The sequence below is a fragment of the Hemiscyllium ocellatum genome, chromosome 21, assembly GCF_020745735.1.
Source record: "Hemiscyllium ocellatum isolate sHemOce1 chromosome 21, sHemOce1.pat.X.cur, whole genome shotgun sequence".
Taxonomy (NCBI): domain Eukaryota; kingdom Metazoa; phylum Chordata; class Chondrichthyes; order Orectolobiformes; family Hemiscylliidae; genus Hemiscyllium; species Hemiscyllium ocellatum.
The window spans coordinates 18325081-18345914 of NC_083421.1; the positions used below are offsets into that span (position 1 = coordinate 18325081).

At 47.4% G+C, this 20834-nt stretch overlaps 1 protein-coding gene across 1 annotated transcript; it reads right to left on the reverse strand.

Moving 5' to 3' along the window:
• Positions 1 to 138: 138 nt before the first annotated feature.
• Positions 139 to 13917, reverse strand: zgc:101858 (uncharacterized protein LOC449555 homolog). The gene is made up of 8 exons (XM_060841723.1): positions 13547 to 13917; positions 12511 to 12681; positions 11182 to 11360; positions 9695 to 9788; positions 8282 to 8351; positions 4839 to 4875; positions 2484 to 2547; positions 139 to 536 (listed from the first exon to the last, which is right to left on the reverse strand). The coding sequence occupies exons 1-8, from the start codon at positions 13577 to 13579 to the stop codon at positions 378 to 380; spliced, it is 807 nt and encodes a 268-aa protein (XP_060697706.1). The 5' UTR covers positions 13580 to 13917; the 3' UTR covers positions 139 to 377.
• Positions 13918 to 20834: the final 6917 nt, after the last annotated feature.

The following is a 20834-nucleotide window of genomic DNA, read 5'->3' on the forward strand; positions in this document are numbered from 1 at the left end:
AGAAAATGCTGGAAATATTTAGCAAGTGTGGCAACATCTGTTGGGAGAGAAATAAGAATTAGCACTTTGTGTCCAATGTCATTAGGTGAAAATCAGTTTGTACCAAATTCTACTGCAGTGAAAATAAAATGAATGACATTTCAGGGACAAAAGGAACAGAGATTTTATTAAAATTGAAGCAACTGAGTGGAGTGGAAATGCATCCAACTTCAATGCACTTTGATCCGTTACCTTGTAGTTTCCCCGGAAACCTGTTCAGAAATGTCACACAGCCATTTCCTCATCAGGGATGGTGTTTCCAAGCACAGTGGCTGGTGACCACGCTATAAACATCGCTCTTTGGGACCCTTGCCTGGCACATACAGGAGTTTATCCAATCACCGTGGGCACATGGCATGGCGCCCACCATCCACTGGCAGCGTGACTCCAGTGATGAAGGAAGCTGCGTCGGAGGCCAGGAAGGCAATGGCTTGAGCCACTTCATCCACTTGTCCAGGACGCCCCAAGGCATGGGTCACCTTGCATTTATTCAGGAACTGCAAGGAAATGAGAGATAAGGTCAGAGCTAGCACACACCCACAGTACCCATCCGTGTCTCTAGCCCCTCTCCCTGAATTAGCAATCCCCTTCTCCGTGAATTGTGCCACTCTCCGCCTGCTTCGCCCTCTCCCTCAATACTGCAACCAATTCGCTACGAAGGCCGTCTCAGCCCCAGGACATCTCCACAGGAGTTCCTCAGGGTAACATCCTAGACCTCCTGTGCATCAGACGTTTGCTGATGTACAACGTTCAGCACTATTTGTGACTCTCAGATACTAAAGCAGTCCACATCCAAATTCAACAAGACCTGGATAATATCCAGGCTTTGGCTGACAAGTGGAATTAGCATTTATGCCACACGAATGCCAGGCAATTTGCCATCTCCAACGAGCGAATCTAACATTGCCCCTTGATGTTCACTAACATCACTGAAACCCCACTATTAACATTCTAAAGGTTGCCATTTTACAGAAACTGATGAGGGGACAGTTCCAAGGTTTCAAAGATATTTAGATAGGTACATGAATAAGAAATGTTTGGAGTGAGGGATATGGAGGAGAAAGTGAGGACTGAAGATGCTGGAGATCAGAGCTGAAAATGTGTTGCTGGAAAAGCGCAGCAGGTCAGGCAGCATCCAAGGAGCAGGAGAGTCGACGTTTCGGGCATGAGCCGAAACATCATCTTCTTCCTGAAGAAGGGCTCATGCCCAAAACGTCGACTCTCCTGTTCCTTGGATGCTGCCTGACCTGCTGCGCTTTTCCAGCAACACATTTTCAGCTCTGATCCCCAGCATCTGCAGACCTCACTCTCTCCTCTTTAATAACCATCTGTAAGGCATTGCATTTCAGAAGACCAACCATGGAGAGACAATAAAGGCTCAATGATATAATTCTGGGGGGAGTACAGGAGCAGAGGGACCTTGGGGTTCACGCTCACAATTCTCTGAAGGTGGCCACGCAAGGCGTCACAGTTGTTCAGATGGTTTTTAGGATCCTCGGGTTTTTAAATAGAAGTATAGAGTATATAGTTAATGCATGGAAGAGATGCTACACTCTACAAAGCATTGGTCAGACCACATTAGGGATATTGTGTTCAGTTCTGGGCACCTTATTTAAGAGAGGATGTTAAAATCCTGGAAGGAGCACAATGTGTCCTAGAATTATACTTGAAACGAGGGATCTTAATTGCAAGGAGAGATTGGACAAATCGGGTTAATTCTGTTTACAGCAGAGAAGATTAACAGGTGGCCTTACTGAGGTGCTCAGTCTTCTGGACAGGGCAAAGAAGGGTGTTCCATTTCCACTCAGTGGTATGTCCATAACTACATCACAGTTTAAAGATGGTCAGCAAGACAGCTAGGAGTGAGATGAGGAGAGTTGTTAGGGATTTGAAATACCTTGCTTGGGAGAATGTTGGAAGCAGATTCCACAAGAGGTTGCAAAAAACAGCTGGATATATATTTGAAAGGGATGAATTTAGAGGGCTATGGAGATAGGGCTGGAGAATAGGAATGGCTGGACAGCTCTTTCAGGAGCCAGTACAGACGGGATGGGCCAACAGCCTCCTTCTGTAAAATTTGCTGAACGTGTCTTAAATATGTATTGAGGCAGGTAATCCCTGCATTCACCCTGGAGTAGTAGTGGCAGATGAGAGTAGGTCACCTGTTTCACACAATAAATATTCAAGTCAGAACCTCAAGAAGTTGAGGAAACAGTGAGGGTTACAAAGCTGCATGTGCCAAGGGGTTCTTCAGTTTGCTCCCTAACCTTGTGCTGTACCTCTAGGTTAGCCCCTCTGTAACAGACTGGGCACGGTGTAGAGTTATCCCAATCCCTCACATCCTAAACTGGAACTGACTGGGTGGCTCAACGACAGAATGAAAACATTACAGTGAGCAATCACTGAGTCAGCTGACAGTCCAGTGACACTGGTCAGGAACGTACCTCAGCGTAATCGCCCTCACTCAGGCCAGCTCGCTTATGGATGTCCGTCACAATCACTCCAGGGCTAGAAAGGGACAGCAAAATGAGAGAAGATTCAACAGTAGAGAGAGAAGGCGGCACACACACTGCGGCTCAGACCAGGGAACCTGCTGCTGATCTCTCACTGTGCTGAGCTGGTCACTCTCACCAGTGGGAGCAGGAACTGGTGGGAAATGGGCCTCAGTACCGAGAACCTAAGATCCACGCACATTGTAGCCAGAGAGAGAGAGAACTAGAGTTCTGAAGAAGTCTCACTGAACTTGAAACTTTAAGTTTGTTTCTCTCTCTACCATTCTGCCAGTCCTGCTGAGTTTCTCCAGCAATCTCTGTGCTTTTTCAGACTGAAGGTCTGTGACCAGGAGTATCCCACAAGGTTCTATGCTGGGACCTCTGTTGTTTGTAATTTATAATAATGATTTACTTGAAAATGAAAGCGCTCTGATTAGTAGGTTTACAGACAACATGAAAATTGGTGGAGTTGTGGATAGTGAGGAAGATTGTCAAAGAATACAGAAGGATATAGAGAAGTTGGAAACATAGGCAGAGAAATGGCAGATGCAGTTTAATGCAGGCAAATGCGAGGTGATGTGATTTAGAAGGTCAAACGCAAGACAAAATTGACAGGTGGGTAGGTTAGGTGGATCGGCTAAATTGCCCATAGTGTTCAGGGATGTGTAGGTTAGGTATATTAGAGGGGGGAAATGTAGAGTAATAGGTAGGGGAATGAGTCTGGGTGGATTACTCTTTGGAGGGTCAGTGTGTATTTGTTTCCACACTGTCGGGATTCGGAGTACTGATGCATGGACGGGAGCGGGGTGCAAGTCCGTAGCTCCCTGAAAGTGCAGCTCAAGTGGATAGGGTGGTAGAGAAGGCATCCGGCCTGCTTGCCTTCATCATGGCACGGTGGTACAGTGGTTAGCACTTCTGCCTCACAGCGCCAGAGACCCGGGTTCAATTCCTGCCTCAGGCGACTATGTGGAGTTTGCACATTCTCCCCGTGTCTGCATGGGTTTCCTCCGGGTGCTCCGGTTTCCTCCCATAGTCCAAAGATGTGCAGGTTAAGTGAATTGGCCATGGGAAATTGCCCGTAGTGTTAGGTGAAGGGGTAAATGTAGGGGAATAGGTCTGGGTGGGTTGTTCTTCGGAGGGTCGGTGTGGACTTGTTGGGCCGAAGGGCCTGTTTCCACACTGTAAGTAATCTAATCTAATCAGTTGAGTATAAAAGTTGCTAAGTTATGTTGCAGCTGTATAGAACTTTAGTTAGGCCTCATTTGGAGTATTATGCGCAGTTCTGGTCACCACTTTATAGGAAGGATGTAGAAGCTTTGCAGAGGATGCAAAGAGGAGGATGTTAGAGTGTATTAGATATAAAGGGAGGTTGGACAAATTTGAACTGCCTTCCCCAGAGTATCAGAGGCTGAGGGGGCGACCTGGTAGAAATAAACAAAATTATGAGAGGCATTGATAGGTGGATAGTCAGAATCTTTTTTTCCCCAGGGTAGACATATGAAATACTAGAGGGCATAGTTTTAAGGTTAGAGGGTGAAAGCTTAAAGAAAATGTGATGAGAAAAGGGTTTTTTTCTGCAAAGGGTGGTAGATGCCTGGAAGATGAGATGTTAAAAACTGAGATGACAGCAATATTTATATAGACGGATAGACAGGCAGCAATTAGAGGGATATGGAGTATGTGCGGGCAGATGGGATTAGTTTAGAATTGCATCGTGGTCAGCACAGACATGGTGGGCCGAAGGGCCTGTTTTTGTGCTGTACTGTTCGATGTTTGTTTATGATATCAAAGAACTAGGCTCAGGTGTGGTGCACTCTGAACAAGGGAGAGAGGGAAAGAGTGCCCAAGACAAGTAGAGGCCAGTGGCAGGAGAGATCACAGGACAGCGAGAGGGTGGATGTGTGCAGCGAGTAGGTGAGGGAGTGGGGAAGAAGAACAGAAGGTAGGGTGCTTGAAAGGGGACATTGGATGGAGGGAGGAGAAGGTCACATCTGGGGCGGTGTGAGCAGAAAGAGGTTGGGGGGGGCAAGATACCCACTAGGGAAGGGAAACACAGACCTCGGGGCAGGGTGTTGGAGGGAGGGGGAGGGACAGGGACCATGCCGGGCGGATGGAGGGGGAAGGAGAGGGCAAAGCAGAAAGGGAATGCGAGGCAGCAGATGGCATGGGCATATGGAGGGCAGGAATAACTGAGAGGACAAGAGAGGGACTGCAGGGGAACAGTGACGGAAAATGTTAAGACAACACCAAGAGCGACGTGATAATCCAGAACAGATCAGAAATGGGAAGAGAATAGCCAAGACTCACCACACAGCATTCACTCGAACTTTTTTGGGAGCCAGATCTAGAGGGAGAGAAGCAGAGTATTACACTGGAGTCCTTTCCTCCTTCCACTGGCAGTGTCACCCCCTGACTGCCTCCAACCTACTGCAGGCTTCAGAAACTCCAGGCCAGAATACAAGATTAGTCCAGCAGGGCTGAAACAGAACCAAGCAGGGAAAGCCCCCCTTTATCATGACAGATGTGATCAGAATGGGCTGACAGAATTTCAGCCTTGGAGCTGAAACTCTCACATTTCCTCGGAAAACTGTGAACTCCGGTCTCTCTCAGCTCTCAGATAAAAATATGGCAAATACACAGCTAGGAGAGAATCAAACTAAGGGTGAAACCAAAACCAGAGCCCAGAGTAATACCAATGAGACAAATCACAGATGGAAGGCCAACATAATGAGACAAAACAGGATGCAGTCTCAAAGTTGGATGGTGTAAAGGGAGCTTTGCCCTATGCCTAACTCCATGTCCTTATCGTGTTTGATGGGGATAGTGTCAAGGTAGCTTTGTTTTCAGTTTAAAAGAGTAGAGAGAATTTTACTCTGTATCTGACAAGATGCTGTACCCTGTCCTTGGAGTGTTTAATGGGACAGTGTCCAGGAAGCTTTGCTTTCAGCTTAAAAAAGTAGATTGAATTATTACTTCAGTTTTTTAAAAAATGTAGAGAAAGCTTTCCTCTGTATCTAATGCCATGCTCTCCCTGTCCTGGACTGTTTGATGGGGACAGTGCAGGTGGAGATGTACTTTAAGTTTAAAAGAGTAGAAGGGACTTTAGACCATAAGCCATAGAAGCAGAAATGAGTCCATTCAGCCCAAGTGTGCTCCTCCATTCAATCATGGCTGATCATTTTCTCAATGCCATTCTCCTGCCTTGTCCTTACAACCTTTGATCCCCTGAACAATCAAGAACCTATCTACCACTGTTTTAAACATAGTCAATGACCTGGCCTCCACAGCCTTCTGTGGCAATGCATTCCATAGATTAGAAACATAGAAGATAGGAGCAGGAAGAGGCCATTCGGCCCTTCGAGCCTGCTCCACCATTCATCACCGTCATGGCTGATTGTCCAACTTAATAGCCTCAACCTGCCTTCTCCATATAATCTTTGATCCCATTCACCCCAAATGCTACATTCCAGCTGCTTCCTAAATACATGTTTTGGTCACAACTCCTTCCTGTGTTAATGAATTCCACAGGCTCATCACTCTTTGGGTGAAGAAATAGCTCCTCGTCTCTGTCATAAATGGTCTCCCTGAATCCTCAGACTGTGACCCCTAGTTCTGGGCACACCCACCATTGGGAACATCCTTGCCGCATCCACGCTGTCTAGTCCTGTCAGAGTTTGATAAGTCTCTGTGAGATCACTCCTCATTAGTCTGAACTCCAATGAAAAGAAAGAATGCTAACCTCGTCAATCTCTCCTCATGCATCAGTCCCACCATCCCTGGAAGCAGCCTGGTAAACCTTCGCTGTACTCCCTCAGCGAGAGCAAGAGCATCCTTCCTCAGAAAAGGAGACCAAAACTGCTCACAATATTCTAGGTGTTGCCTCACCAAGGCCCTGTATAACTGCACCAACCACATCCCTGCTCCTGTACTAAATACCTCTCTCTACTCGGCTCAACATACCTTTTGCCTTCTTTCCCGCCTGCTGCACCTGCATGTTTACCTTCAGCGCCTGGTGCACAAGGACACCCAGGTCCCACTGCACACTCCTCCCTCCCAATTTACAGCCATTCAGCTAGTAACCTGCGTTCTTGTTTTTGCTTCCAAAGTGAATAACCTTACACTTATCCAAATTATACTGCATCTGCCATTTATCTGCCCACTCACCCAACCAGTCCAGATCATGCTGAAGGATCCCTGCACCCTCTCACCTAACTCGGTATCATTCAAAATCTTGGAGATGTTACATTTTGTTTCCTCATCCAAATCGTGAGCATATATTGGGAATAGCTGGGGTCCTAACAACGGTCCCTGTGGCTCACCACTGCTTAATGCCTGACAAATTGAAAAGGATTCATTAATTCCTACTCTTTGATTCCTCCCTGCCAACCAGCTTTCTATCCAGCTCAATACATTTCACCACTCTCTGGCAGAAGTAGTTTCTCTTCATCTCCGTTCTTAAGGATCTTTCCTTTACTCTGTGACTGTGCCCTCAGGTTGTAGTCTCTCCTCCAAATAGAAACATCTTCCCAATGTCCACTCTATCCCAGCCTCTCAGTATCCTGTAAGTTTCAGTTAGATTCCTCCACACACCTTCTAAACTCCATCGAGTATAGATCCAGAGTCCTCAAACATTCCTTGTATGTTAGGCTTTTCATTGCTGGAATCATTCTCATGAAGCTCCTCTGGATCCACTCCAGGGCCAGTACATCCTTCCTGAGGTATGGGGCCCAAAATTGGAGCTCACAATATTCTAAATGTGATCTGACCAGAGGCTTATAAAGCCTCAAAAGTACATTCCTGCTTTTGTATTTTACTCAGCTCGAAATAAATGCCAACATTGTATTTGCCTCCTCACTATCGACTCATCCTACAAGTTAACCTTCAGAGAATCCTCTACTAGGACTGCATGAATTCAGGTAAAAAGTGAGGTCTGCAGATGCTGGAGATCACAGCTGAAAATGTGTTGCTGGTTAAAGCACAGCAGGTCAGGCAGCATCCAAGGAACAGGAAATTCAATGTTTCGGTGAAGGGCTTATGCCCGAAACGTCGAATTTCCTGTTCCTTGGATGCTGCCTGACCTGCTGTGCTTTAACCAGCAACACATTTTCAGCTGCATGAATTCAGGTACACTTTCAACCCTGTCCCTCTTCTCATTGTCATCCCTTTATCCAATGTGCTTAAAGTTAGATTCCTGACCCTTTTCCAAACACTGTCCTTTTTACTCTGTATCTAACCCCAATGCACTGTGTGTCCTTGGAATGTTTAATGGGGACAGAATAGAGGGAGGTTTTCTTTCCGTTTACAAGAGTACAGTTAGCTTTACTTTCAGTACAGTGAGCTCCAATTTTGATCAGCTCAAAATGTAATAACAGCTCATTTTCTAACGACTTGAACAAAGTAACATGTCCCATAGGTTTCACGCAACATTCTGCTGGACATTGTGACACAATGAACGCTAGGAGCTTTTAAGACAGACAAAATGTCAGTCAAAGATGGAGTTTTCCAATGAAAAGGTGAGGGGAAGCAACAGAAAGCTAAAATGATTTTGGGGAGGAAATTCCGAATTGAGGGGGTCAGGCAAAAACTGGGGAATCAAAATGGGAGATGCTAAAGAGTGCAGAATGTGAGGAAGGCAAATAATTGTGGTGCATGAGAGGGAGAGGTTCAGTATGGGGGGGGGGGGGAGGCAGGACCGTGGAAGTGATAGTAACACAATAATAGACAGAATTTTCCAAAGAGATTACACTCACCAAGGGCCAAACACCGTGTGAACTGGTCCAGGGCTGATTTTGACATGCAGTAGGCCACGACTCCAGGGAACTACAGAAAGTGAAGATTTAAAAAAATCACTGTAAATACTGGATACAGGTTCAAGTTTTATGGGAATATCTGTGACTCTTCTCCACCAGCCCTGAACCAAGTCAAATGGTCATTCAGTCTCTCACTGCTCCAGCAGCTCAACAGTGACATCACGGTCCTCATGTCAGTGACAAAATCCTAGCGCTCCCTTCCTAACAGCACTCTGGGCGTTTCCAAGGACTGCACACCTCTACCTTTCCAAGGGCAACCAGGAATAAGCCATAAATACTAGGCCTCGCCAGTGACACTAACTCAATATGAATAAATTATGTAAAAAAAAAACAATTTGTGCATGACAAGGTCCCACAGACAGCAATGTGATCATGAGCTGATATTGTTTGAAGGATAAGTAGGAAAATCCAAAGGGGGTAAGAGGCAGTAAGTACAAAATTAAGTACGAACACATACTTGTAAGGAATGTTGAACTAATAGTAATCATGGACAGCTGATACAGTAAGAGGTAAGGAGCTGGCACTAGTTTACATCTGTTTTCATCGAGAAGGAAGGAGACAACAAAACTGAGCAATAAGTCACAAGGAAGAACTTAGTGAGGTTAGTACAAATTTCGAAAAAGTTAAATATAGCAAATGAAAATCAAATGCAGACAGATGTTCAGGACCTGGTAGCTCCCATAGAATCACAGAAATGCTACAGTGCGGAAGCAGGCCATTCAACCCATCGTCCATACTAATCTTCCAAAGAGCATCGCACCCAGACCCACCCACTAGTCTATCCCTGCATTTCCAATGGCTAATCCACCTAGCCTGCGAATCTCTGAACACTATGGACAGTTTAGCATGGCCAATCCACCTAACCTGCACATCTTTGGATTGTGGGAGGAAACCAGAGCACCCAGAGGAAACCCACGCAGACATGGGCAGACTCCACACAGACAGTTGCCCAAGGGTGGAATCGAACCTAGATGCCTGGCGCTATGAGACAGCAATGCTAATCACTGAGCCACTGTGCTGCCCATCCTGGTGAATGAATGGAAACAGATGCAGGAACTGTACATGCATCAGTGAAAACTTTTTACAAATCCTATTTCAGAATATTTAACATGTCACCAAGAATTCAGACAAGTCTTCTTTGTTTAGCTGTGGTTGCCAGTATAGACCTCTGACATTGCAGCACTCCCTCGGCCTGGACCATGCTCAAGTCTCTAATGTGGGAGATTAACCACACTCTCTCAGTATCATAGATTCAAACTCATGACAGAACAGTGGGGAATGTTACAATCCCAGCCATTCATTACTGGAATCAATAAAGAGTTACAATCAGTGAGTTCTGTTTTTCACACTTACCGATCGCTGGCCATTGACACTGGACACATTGACAATGGAGCCCTGGCTCTGGATGAGATGGGGCACAGCCAGGCGGGTGAGACTGTAGACAGACCTATTGGACAGAACACAAACACACAACGCCGAGAATAGAGAATTGCCCTGAAAGCTCAGCCTTTCCACACGTGGGGGAGTCGAAAACCAGAGGGCGTAGGTTTACAAGGAGAGGAGAAAGATTTAAAAGGGACCTAAGGGGCAACTTTTTCACGCAGAGGGTGGTATGTGTATGGAATGAGCTGCCAGAAGAGGTGGTGGAGGCTGGTACAATTACAACATTTAAAAGGCATCGGGATGGGTACATGAATGGGAAGGGTTTGGAGGGATATGGGCCAAATGCTGGAAAATGGGACGAGGTCAGATTGGGATGTCTGGTTGGCATGGACGAGTTGGACCGAAGGGCTTGTTTCCATGTTGTACAGCTCTATGACATCCTGTAAACAGCTTTAACTAATTGATAGAGAAGGCATTGTGGGGCTAGGTTTATATCAAATCAGGACTATAAAGATAAATCTCAATGGTGAGTAGATAACTCACAGCAACATCAAATTAGCTAGGAATTTTCAGTAATTTTATTAACTGCCTTAGAAGCATTTAGTGGAATTCTGCACCTTCACTAAAACAGTCTGAGACAACAGAGGGGTTTTGTAGCATACTTCAGAGAAATTTATCTTAATAATGTTGAACTTGTTTCATTCATCTTCCCCAACAAACACCCCAGCACAGGGTCAGATACAGAGCAATGCTCCTCGATTCTTTCAAACTCACACTAAAGCTTTTTCTACTCTTTTAAACTGAAAGTAAAGCTCCATCTACTCATTTAAATTGAAAGTAAAGTCTCCCCTACACTATCTCTCTCAATACTCAAACGAGGGACAGCACCAGGTTAGATATTGTGTAGAACTGCCCCAATCCTATTTTCAAACTGAAAGAAAAGCTCGCTCTACAATGTCTCTGTTAAACACTCCCAGGACAGGTAAAGTATAACGTTAGATATTCAGTAAAGCTCTATGTACACTACTCAAAAATCCCCAGGTCAAATACATCATGGGGCGAGATACAGAGTTGCCCTTCCTCTACTCTTTTAAACTGCAAGTAGAGTTTTCTCGACACTGTCCCTTCAAATACTTCCAGAACACATACTGCATAAAGTTAGATGTAGAGTATTGCTCCAAGGGGGAAGAGAGAGGCAAAAAAAAGGAGGGAGCGGGGGGAAGAGACATGGGGAAAGAGAGGGGGAGAAGAGAGAGGAGGAAGGGGACAAGAGGGGGGGAAGACATAGAGAAAGGGGGGGAAGACGAAGGGGAAAAATGGGAGGCAAGGGGGAGGAAGAGGGAACACTGGGGGGGAAGATGTGGGGCAAGGGGGTGAATACGGGGAGGTAATGACTGGGGGAGAGGAGCTGTTTCTCAGGAGTGATGCAGTGAAAATAGCCCAAGAGCTGGCTATACCTGACATTAACATTCATAACTTGGTCAAAGTGTTCCATGTTTGTGGTTTCAATAGTCCCCATGTGCAGTATTCCTGCGCTGTTTACAAGTACATCCAACCGTCCATAGTGATTCAACGTTTCTTCAACCACCTTCTTCACAGTCACCTCATCGGTCAGGTCACCGGGAAGCAGCAGGGGCTGAAGGGGAAACAAAGGGAAACACTGGGCTTATAGCGAAACACACCTAGAGATTTCTCAATTCTCCCTGTAGCTTGGTGGTAATCTCTGGAATGCTCTGGCCCAGAAGGCAGTGGAGGCCAAGTCTTTGGGTACTTTCAAGAAAGAGATGGACAGTGCTCTTAGTCATAGGGGAATCAAGGGTTTGATTAGATTAGATTAGATTAGATTCCCTACGTGTGGAAACAGGCCCTTCAGCCCAAGCAGTCCACACCGACCCACCAAACAGTAACCCACCCAGACCCGTTTCCCTCTGACTAATGCACCTAACATTGCGGGCAATTTAGCATGGCCAATTCACCTGACCTGCACATCATTTGGATCAGTGGGAGGAAACCAAAGCACCCGGAGGAAACCCGTGCAGACACGGGGAGAATGTGCAAACTCTACACAGACAGTCGCCCGAGGCTCGAATCAAACCTGGAACCTTGGTGCTGTGAGACCCAGGATTATGGGGATAAGACAGGAACAGGATACTGATTGTGGATGGTCAGCCATGATCATGATCATTTGTGGGCGGCACGGTGACACAGTGGTTAGCACTGCTGCCTCACAGCGCCTGAGACCCGGGTTCATTTCCCGACTCAGGCGACTGACTGTGTGGAGTTTGCACGTTCTCCCCGTGTCTGCGTGGGTTTCGTCCGGGTGCTCCGGTTTCCTCCCACAGTCCAAAGATGTGCGGGTCAGGTGAATTGGCCATGCTAAATTGTCCGTAGCGTTAGATAAAGGGTAATATGTAGGGGTATGGGTGGGTTGCGCTTCGGCGGGTCGGTGTGGACTTGTTGGGCCGAAGGGCCTGTTTCCACACTGTAAGTAATCTAATCTAATCTAATCTAATAATGAATGGTGGTGCTGGCTCAAAGGGCTGAATGGCCTACTCCTGCACCTATTGTCTAAACTCACTGTGGCACAGGTTCAAAACTAATACAGTGGAGATGGGGAAGGAATCAATTGTTGGATATTTTAGGGTATAAAAGATGTGAACCACTAAGATCCAGGGTGAATCATGAGGATGGCTGCAACAACATTGCCAAGCCATTCCCTCCCCCCACCCACCTCACAGTGGTGCAGTACACCTGGAAATGTCAGATTTCCATTATTGTTTACTCACCAGGCACCCTCCTCCCTCTTCACATGCCTTGCCCACTTTGGTCAGGTTCTCCACATTCCTTCCATTCAGAGCCAATTTGACTCCCAGTCTGGCAAAAAGGATGGCAGTGCCAGCCCCAATTCCTGAACTGGCACCGGTGACGAGTGCCACTTTCCCCTGGAGCGACAGTCTCTGGAAATAGACAAAAACATCAGCTGGCTGGGGTTGGGGGTGGTCAGAAGGGGTGAGAGTGGGGAGAGTAATGGGCAGATGAGAGAGTGGGGGGAGGGGGAGAGTGGGGGGGGGCAGGGGAGAGTGGGGGGAGGGGGGAGAGTGGGGGGGAGTGGAGGGGAACAGGGGAGAGTGATGGGAAGGGGGAAGTGGGGAGGGGGGAGAGTGGGGGGGAACGGGGAGAGGAGGGAGAGTGGGGTGGAGAGTGGGGGAGAGAGGGTGGAGAGTGGGGGGGAAGGGGGAGAGGGTGGAGAGTGGGGGGGAGAGGGTGGAGAGAGGGGGGAGAGGGTGGAGAGTGGGGGGGGAGAGGGTGGAGAGTGGGGGGGGAGGGGGAGAGGGTGGAGAGTGGGGGGGGAGAGGGTGGAGAGTGGGGGGAGAGAGGGTGGAGAGTGGGGGGGAGAGGGTGGAGAGTGGGGGGGGAGAGGGTGGAGAGTGGGGGGGGAGGGGGGGGGGGAAGAGGGTGGAGAGTGGGGGGAGAGAGGGGGTGGAGAGTGGGGGGGAGAGGGTGGAGAGTGGGGGGGAGAGGGTGGAGAGTGGGGGAGAGAGGGGGAGAGTGGGGGGAGAGGTTGGAGAGTGGGGGGGAGAGAGGGTGGAGTGGGGGGGGGGGGGGGAGAGGGGGGAGAGTGGGGGAGAGGGTGGAGAGTGGGGGAGAGAGGGGAGGGGGAGGAGAGTGGGGAGGGGGAGAGTGGGGGGGACGGGGGGAGAGAGTAATAGGCAGGTGAGAGAGTGGGGGGGGGGAGACAGAATGCGGTGAAGGGTAAGAATGAAGAGTGAGGGGTCGAATGGACGCCGCTCAGCCCCTCCCCCCCCCGGGAGCCGCACGGACCTGAGTCACCGCGTCCACCGGCACCGCCGCCATTATCACCAGGAACCGGCCCCAGAGAGACACCGGGGGGTGGGGACAGTGTGTTGTCAGTGTACTGACCCCCTCAGGGGGGTGGGGACAGTGTGTTGTCAGTGTACGGACACCCTCAGGGGGTGGGGACAGTGTGTTGTCAGTGTACGGACACCCTCGGGGGGGGCGGGACAGTGTGGTGTCAGTGTATGACCCCCTCAGGGGGTGGGGACAGTGTGTTGTCAGTGTACGGACACCCTCGGGGGGGGCGGGACAGTGTGGTGTCAGTGTATGACCCCCTCAGGGGGATGGGGACAGTGTGATGTCAGTGTACTGACCCCCTCAGGGGGGTGGGGACAGTGTGTTGTCAGTGTACTATCCCCCTCAGGGGGGTGGAGACAGTGTGATGTCAGTGTATGACCCCCTCAGGGGGTGGGGACAGTGTGTTGTCAGTGTATGACCCCCTCAGGGGGATGGGGACAGTGTGTTGTCAGTGTATGACCCCCTCAGGGGGTGGGGACAGTGTGGTGTCAGTGTACTATCCCCCTCAGGGGGATGGGGACAGTGTGATGTCAGTGTATGACCCCCTCAGGGGGTGGGGACAGTGTGTTGTCAGTGTACCTACCCCTCAGGGGGTGGGGACAGTGTGTTGTCAGTGTATGACCCCCTCAGGGGGATGGGGACAGTGTGATGTCAGTGTACTATCCCCCTCAGGGGGACGGGGACAGTTTGTTGTCAGTGTATGACCCCCTCAGGGGGATGGGGACAGTGTAATGTCAGTGTACTATCCCCTCAGGGGGTGGGGACAGTGTGTTGTCAGTGTACTATCCCCCTCAGGGGGTGGGGACAGTGTGATGTCAGTGTACTGACCCCTCGTTGGGCTGGGTGTGATGATCCTTAAATGCAGGGCAACAACAAGTTTCTCCTCTCTCTCTCATTCCTGCCCCTTTCCTGATTTCAGTCAGTCCCTGTCCACGGCTCTCCTCCGGGGAAGAGTCCTCTCCCCATTACTCTTCACCTTTTCTTATTCACTTTATTTAAGATGTTCATCTGTTTGACCACTTTCTTACTTAGACGTTTCTATATGTGGCTCAGTGCAGAATTTTATTTGAGCATATGGGTGGCTTAGTGGTTAGCACTGTTGCCTCACAGCATCAGGGTCCCAGGTTCAATTCCAGCCTCGGGCGACTGTCTGTGTGGAGTTTGCACATTCTCCCCGTGTCTGTGTGGAATCCACAGATTCTATCAATAAGCACATCGACCTGGATCCAATATACCGGCCACTGCAGCGGACAGCTGGAACTGACAACCGGAAGCGGCAGAGACAAACCACTACAAATGCCGGAGGAAAGATCACAGAAGCGCTTCACAGGAGGCTCCCAAGCACTGAGGATGTCACCGAGACAGGGGACACAAATTCCCAGCTCAACGAACAGAACCACAACAAGGTAATATTTCCTAAAGATTGGCAGTAGCATTAAGCTTCATACAATATCATATGGTCTTATGTGTGGGAAAGACAGAACCTTACAATGCTGTAGACAAATGCCCAATCATGTCTGTTTGGCATCATATCATAAACTATATCATTTTAAGACAAGTCCCTGTATTTGTTAACAAAAATCAAAATTACTGGAGAAACTCAGCAGGTCTGGCAGCATCTGTAGGAAGAAAGCAGTGTTATTCTTTAAAGTCTGATGACTCTTCATCAGAATTCTTCCTATAAAGACTCACACTTGTTAGACCCTTAGATCCACTCAAGTCATAGAGATGTACAGCATGGAAACAGACCCTTCGGTCCAACCCACCCATGCCGACCAGATATCCTAACCCAAGCTAGTCCCACCTGCCAGCACCCGGCCCATATCCCTCCAAACCCTTCCTATTCATATACCCGTCCAAATGCTTCTTAAATGTTGCAATTGTACCAGCCTCCACCATATCCTCTGGCAGCTCATTCCAAACACATACCACCCTCTGCGTGAAAATGTTGCCCCTTAGGTCTCTTTTATATCTTTCCCCTCTCACCCTAAACCTATGCCCTCTAGTTCTGGACTCCCCCACCCCAGGGAAAAGACTTTGCGTATTTATCCTATCCACGCCCCTCATAATTTTGTAAACCTCTATAAGGTCACCCCTCAGCCTCCGATGCTCCAGGGAAAACAGCCCCAGCCTGTTCAGCCTCTCCCTGTAGCTCAGATCCTCCAACCCTGGCAACATCCTTGTAAATCTTTTCTGAACCCTTTCAAGATTCACAACATCTTTCTGATAGGAAAGAGACCAGAACTGCACGCAATATTCCAACAGTGGCCTAACCCATGTCCTGTACAGCCGCGACATGACCTCCCAACTCCTGTACTCAATACTCTGACCAATAAAGGAAAGCATACCAAACGCCTTCTTCACTATCCTATCTACCTGCGACTCCACTTTCAAGAAACTATGAATCTGCACTCCAAGGTCTCTTTGTTCAGCAACACTCCCCAGGACCTTATCATTAAGTGTATAAGTCCTGCTAAGATTTGCTTTCCCAAAATGCAGCACCTCACATTTATCTGAATTAAACTCCATCTGCCACTTCTCAGCCCATTGGCCCATTCAGTCAAGATCCTGTTGTAATCTGAGGGAACCCTCTTCAGTGGTAGCAAGTTACCCAACCACAAGTTGGCACTAGTTGGCATCGCAGTACACAAAAGATCAAGGGATGCGCACATTGCTCATTACAAGCTAACAGTGAAAATTCCAGTGAACCCAGGAGCAGTACTGAACCTCACAGTTTTCAGAAGGAGCATGATATGTGGGTTTTCATTAGCAGGGGGACTGAATTTGAGCCAAGATTATGCTGTAGCTCTATCATGCCCTGGTTAGACCACACTTGGAATATTGTGTTCAGTTCTGGTCATCTCATTAAAGGAAGGATGTGGAAGCTTGAGAGAGGGTGCAGAGGAAATTTACCAGGATGCTTCCTGGATTGGAGGTCCCGTCCAATTAAAGAAAGGTTTAGGGAGCTAAGGTTTTTCTGATTAGAGCGAAGAAGGATGGGAGGTGACTAGATAGAGATGTACAAGATGATGAGAGACATAGATAGACTGAATAGTCAGAGACATTTTCCCAGGGTAGAAATGGCTATCATGAGGGGACATAATTTTAAGGTGATTGGAGGAAGGTTTAGGGGAAATGTCAGAGGTAGTTTCTTTACTCAGAGAGTGGTGGGTGCGTGGAATGCACTACCAGCGGTGGTAGTAGAGTGAGAGACATTATAGGCATTTAACTTGGATAGGCATGGGGCTGATAGTAAAATGAAGGCTATGTAGATTAGTCTGATCTTAGAGCAGGATAAAAGGTCGGCACAACATCGAGGGCCGATAGAACAGTACAGCACAGGACAGCCGATGTTCTAATTCATCACATTCATCAACAGACTGCAGACAAACAGACTGGAAATGTCAAGAAGAGAAACAGCACTTAATGGTACAACACTTTACCTCCCACCTGATGAGAGAAGCACAGAAATCAGTGTGAGTTCAAAGCTTGTGACAGTTGGCAGTCTCCGATTCCATTAGGGAAGTGATCAATGGAAGCGGTGCTGCTGATGAGAGGGTTGCTAGGAAATGAACAGGCATTGGAGCTTTACACAGTTAAAAATCTCCATTGAGTCAGTGGAAAATGTCACCAATGGACAGAAAAAGCTAGACGTTCAAAAGATATACTTACAGCTCACAACGAGCATTTCTGTAGATCATAGCACTAGTAATGTCACAAAGCCAGAAGTCAGGTGACAGAGGGGCATTTTAAAAGCCTAAATAGAATCTAATCATAGGAGATAGATAAGAAGATTTTTGTAGGTATGATAAAATCAGGGGATCCAACAATTAAATAAAAACAAAACACTGCCAAAGCTGGAGATCTAAAACCTGAGGTAACTGAGGAATATGGCAATCCCAGGAGTTGAACTGTCATGTTGGGGGTGTACAGGGGACTGTGCAGTACTGTGTCCAGTTCTGACCACCCTGCTATAGAAGGAGATTATTAAATTGGAGAAGGTTCAGAAAAAAAGACTTACCAGGATGTTGCAGGGAATGGAGGGTTGACTTTTTCCCCTCAAATGTAGGAGGTTGAGGGGTGACCTTATAGAGGTTTATAAAAGCAGGAGGGGCATAGACAAGGTGAATAGAAAGGGTCCTTTCCATTGGGTGGAGAAGTTCAAAACTAGGGGGTATACTTTTAAGGTGAGAGGAGAATGTTTTAAAAAGGACATGACAGACAATTTTATTTCCAGAGAGAGTGGTTCATATGGAATGAACCGCCAGAAAAAGTGGTAGGCAAGCAGGAGCCTGCAACAACACAGCAAGCCAGGCAGCATGGAGAGGTGGAACAGTCAACATTTCGGCTGTATCCCTTCCTCAGGACTTGCGGTGGGAGTAAGGGGAGTTGCAAATATAGGGGGTTTGGGGGGGAAGGGGGGGGGGAAGGGAGGTATGAATCCAGTTGGCAGCACGGAGCAGTGGAAGGGATGAGGAGGGGCTGGGAAGGGGGTCGGGTGATGGAAATGGAGGTTATTTGAAATTGGAGAACTCAATGTTGAGTCCTCTGGGCTGTAGGCTGCCCAGGCAGAAGATGAGGTGTTGTTCCTCTGATTTGCGGTTTAGTTCATCGTGGCAATGGAGGAGGCCAAGGATGGTCATGTTGGAAAAGGAGTGGAAAGGGGTAATAAAATGGGCGGGGACTGGGATGTCAGTTCCTCTCATCGACCCTTCCTTCAGCCACCAACCAGATTCATCCCTCCCATCAACTAACCAGGTCGTACCCTTGACCTGTGTTCACCTATCCCCAACTCACCCTGACCCCCCACCACCACTCCCTTTATTTGCTGCTCCCCTTACACCGACCCCCAATCCTGAAGAAAGGGTACACCCGAAACCTTGACTTCTTGATGCTGCCTGGTTTGCTGTGTTCTTCCAGCTTCCTGCTTGTCTACCTTGGATTCCAGCTTCTGCAGTTTTTTTTTGTCTCTAACTGAGAAGTGATGGATGCAGGTACAGTTACATTACCACACGGCAGTGACCACAGCAGACCCCTCCAGGGTATGTGTAATGTTTGCTAAGTGCAGGAAAGCAGAAGTTTCTCCCGCTCTCCCATTTCTGACTTCTTGCCTCAAAAGACATTTGGATAAGTGTGTGAATAGGAAAGCTTTGGACCAAACGCAGGCAAGTGAGATAAGTTTCGTTTGGGAACATGGTCAGCATGGACTACTTGAACCAAACAGTCTCTTTCCACACTGTATGACTCTGTCTGAAATAAACAGAAAATGTTGGAGAAACTCATCAGGTCTCACAGCATCTTTGGAGAGAGAAACAGATAATGTTGAGGTCCGTGACTCTATTTATTCAGGTCGGCTGACTTTAGATTAGATTACTTACAGTGTGGAAACAGGCCCTTCTGCCCAACAAGTCCACACCGACCCGCAACCCACCCATACCCATACATTTACCCCTTCACCTAACACTACGGGCAATTTAGCATGGCCAATTCACCTGACCTGCACGTCTTTGTGACTGTGGGAGGAAACCGGAGCACCCGGAGGAAACCCACGCAGACACGGGGAGAACGTGCAAACTCCACACAGTCAGTCGCCTGAGTCGGGAATTGAACCCAGGTCTTTGGCGCCGTAAGGCAGCAGTGCTAACCACTGTGCCACCGTGCTGCCCACTAGGTTTATTAAGGTTTCAGCCACCAGGTTTTACTTGAGAAAGTCATGGAAAAGATTGTGTTGTTTTTCAGAAAGTGAAGTTTGGGAAATTGTCCATTTTGCAAAAATAAAAGTGAGAAACCTCAATCCTGTCCAAAAAAACACAGGACTTTCCAAGGAAAGTGATCCTGATATTCAGCACTGCTACATTCAGGAAATAAGAATCTATTTGGGAAAGTGAATAAAACAACATCAGGATGTTGCAGAATTAAAAAGCTTTAAGAATAATAAAAATATACATTAGGAAGAAATGGTAGGAGAAATAATATCAGGGAAAATGGAGGCGTAGAGTGTTTTCTAAATGGAGAAAGACTTCTGAAATGTGAGGCACAAAAGGACTTGGGAGTCTTGGTTCAGGATTCTCTCAAGGTTAACACGCAGGCTGAGCAGACAGTCAGGAAGGTAAATGCAATATTAATATTCGTTTCACAAAGGTTAGAATACAAGAGCAGGTGTATGTTGCTGAGGCTATATAAAGCTCTGTTTGGACCACTTTTGGAATATTGAGAGCAGTTTTGGGCCCCATATTGAAGGAAGGATGATCCTGGGATAAAGAACTTGTCATATGTGGAGCAGTTGAGGGCTCTGTATTTGTACTCAATGAAGGAGGGATCTTATAAAAATTGAAACTAGCAGCAAAGTGAGAGGTTTGGATAGAGTGGCTGTGGAGAAGATGGTTCCACTAACGGGAGAGACTAAGACCCAAGGGCACAACTTCAGATTGAAAGGACCATCCTTTAGGACTGAGATGAAAAGCAATTTCTTCAGGCAGAGAGTGGTTATTCTGTGGAACTCATTGTCACAGAGGGCTGTGGAGACCAAGGCATATAGTGTACTTAACTCAGAGACAGATAGGTTTCTAATTAGTAGAGGATCAAAGATTACAGAGAGAAAGCAGGAAAATAGTGTTGAAACATATCAGCAATGATTGATTAGCAGAGTAACCTCAATAGGCCAAAGAGACCAGTTTTGCTCCTATATCCTGGTGTCTTCTTTCGTTTCAGAGATGGGCCAAATAGAGCTCAGGATTAGACACTTTGGAAAAAGAGTTCTTCAGACAAAGAATTGTTTTTGAGCTACACATAAGCCGAAGAGGTAAATGCACTATAGTTTTCAATAGAACCTACAGCTGATGTTACAGTTAATGACATAAAAGGCAAATGTTTGATAATTATGTTAAAGGACTAATGTTATGGATCAATCCAGACCCCTCAAAATATTTTAAAGTAGCCTAGACCCAAACATTTTATTATTTTAAAGGTCGACATGAAGTTTTTGTTCCAGATGTGATGCGTCTGGTCAAACTACTCTTATGTTAAGATTAGAGTGGTGCTGGAATAGCACAGCAGTTCAGGCAGCATCCGAGGAGCAGGAAAATCGACGTTTCAGGCAAAGGCCCTTCATCAGGAATACAGGCTCTCTGCCTGTATTCCTGATGAAGGGCTTTTGCCCAAAACATTGATTTTCCTGCTCCTCAGATGCTGTCTGACCTGCTGTGCTTTTCCAGCACCACTCTAATCTAGACTCTGG

Coding starts and splice junctions, on each gene's coding strand:
- zgc:101858 (XM_060841723.1), bottom strand. CDS start 13,579: ATGGCGGCGGTGCCGGTGGACGCGGTGACTCAG. Junction 9,789..11,181: donor GTTATGAATGTTAATGTCAG/GTATAGCCAGCT, acceptor TCTGTCCAATAG/GTCTGTCTACAGTCTCACCC. Junction 2,548..4,838: donor GTTCGAGTGAATGCTGTGTG/GTGAGTCTTGGC, acceptor GTCCCTTTCTAG/CCCTGGAGTGATTGTGACGG.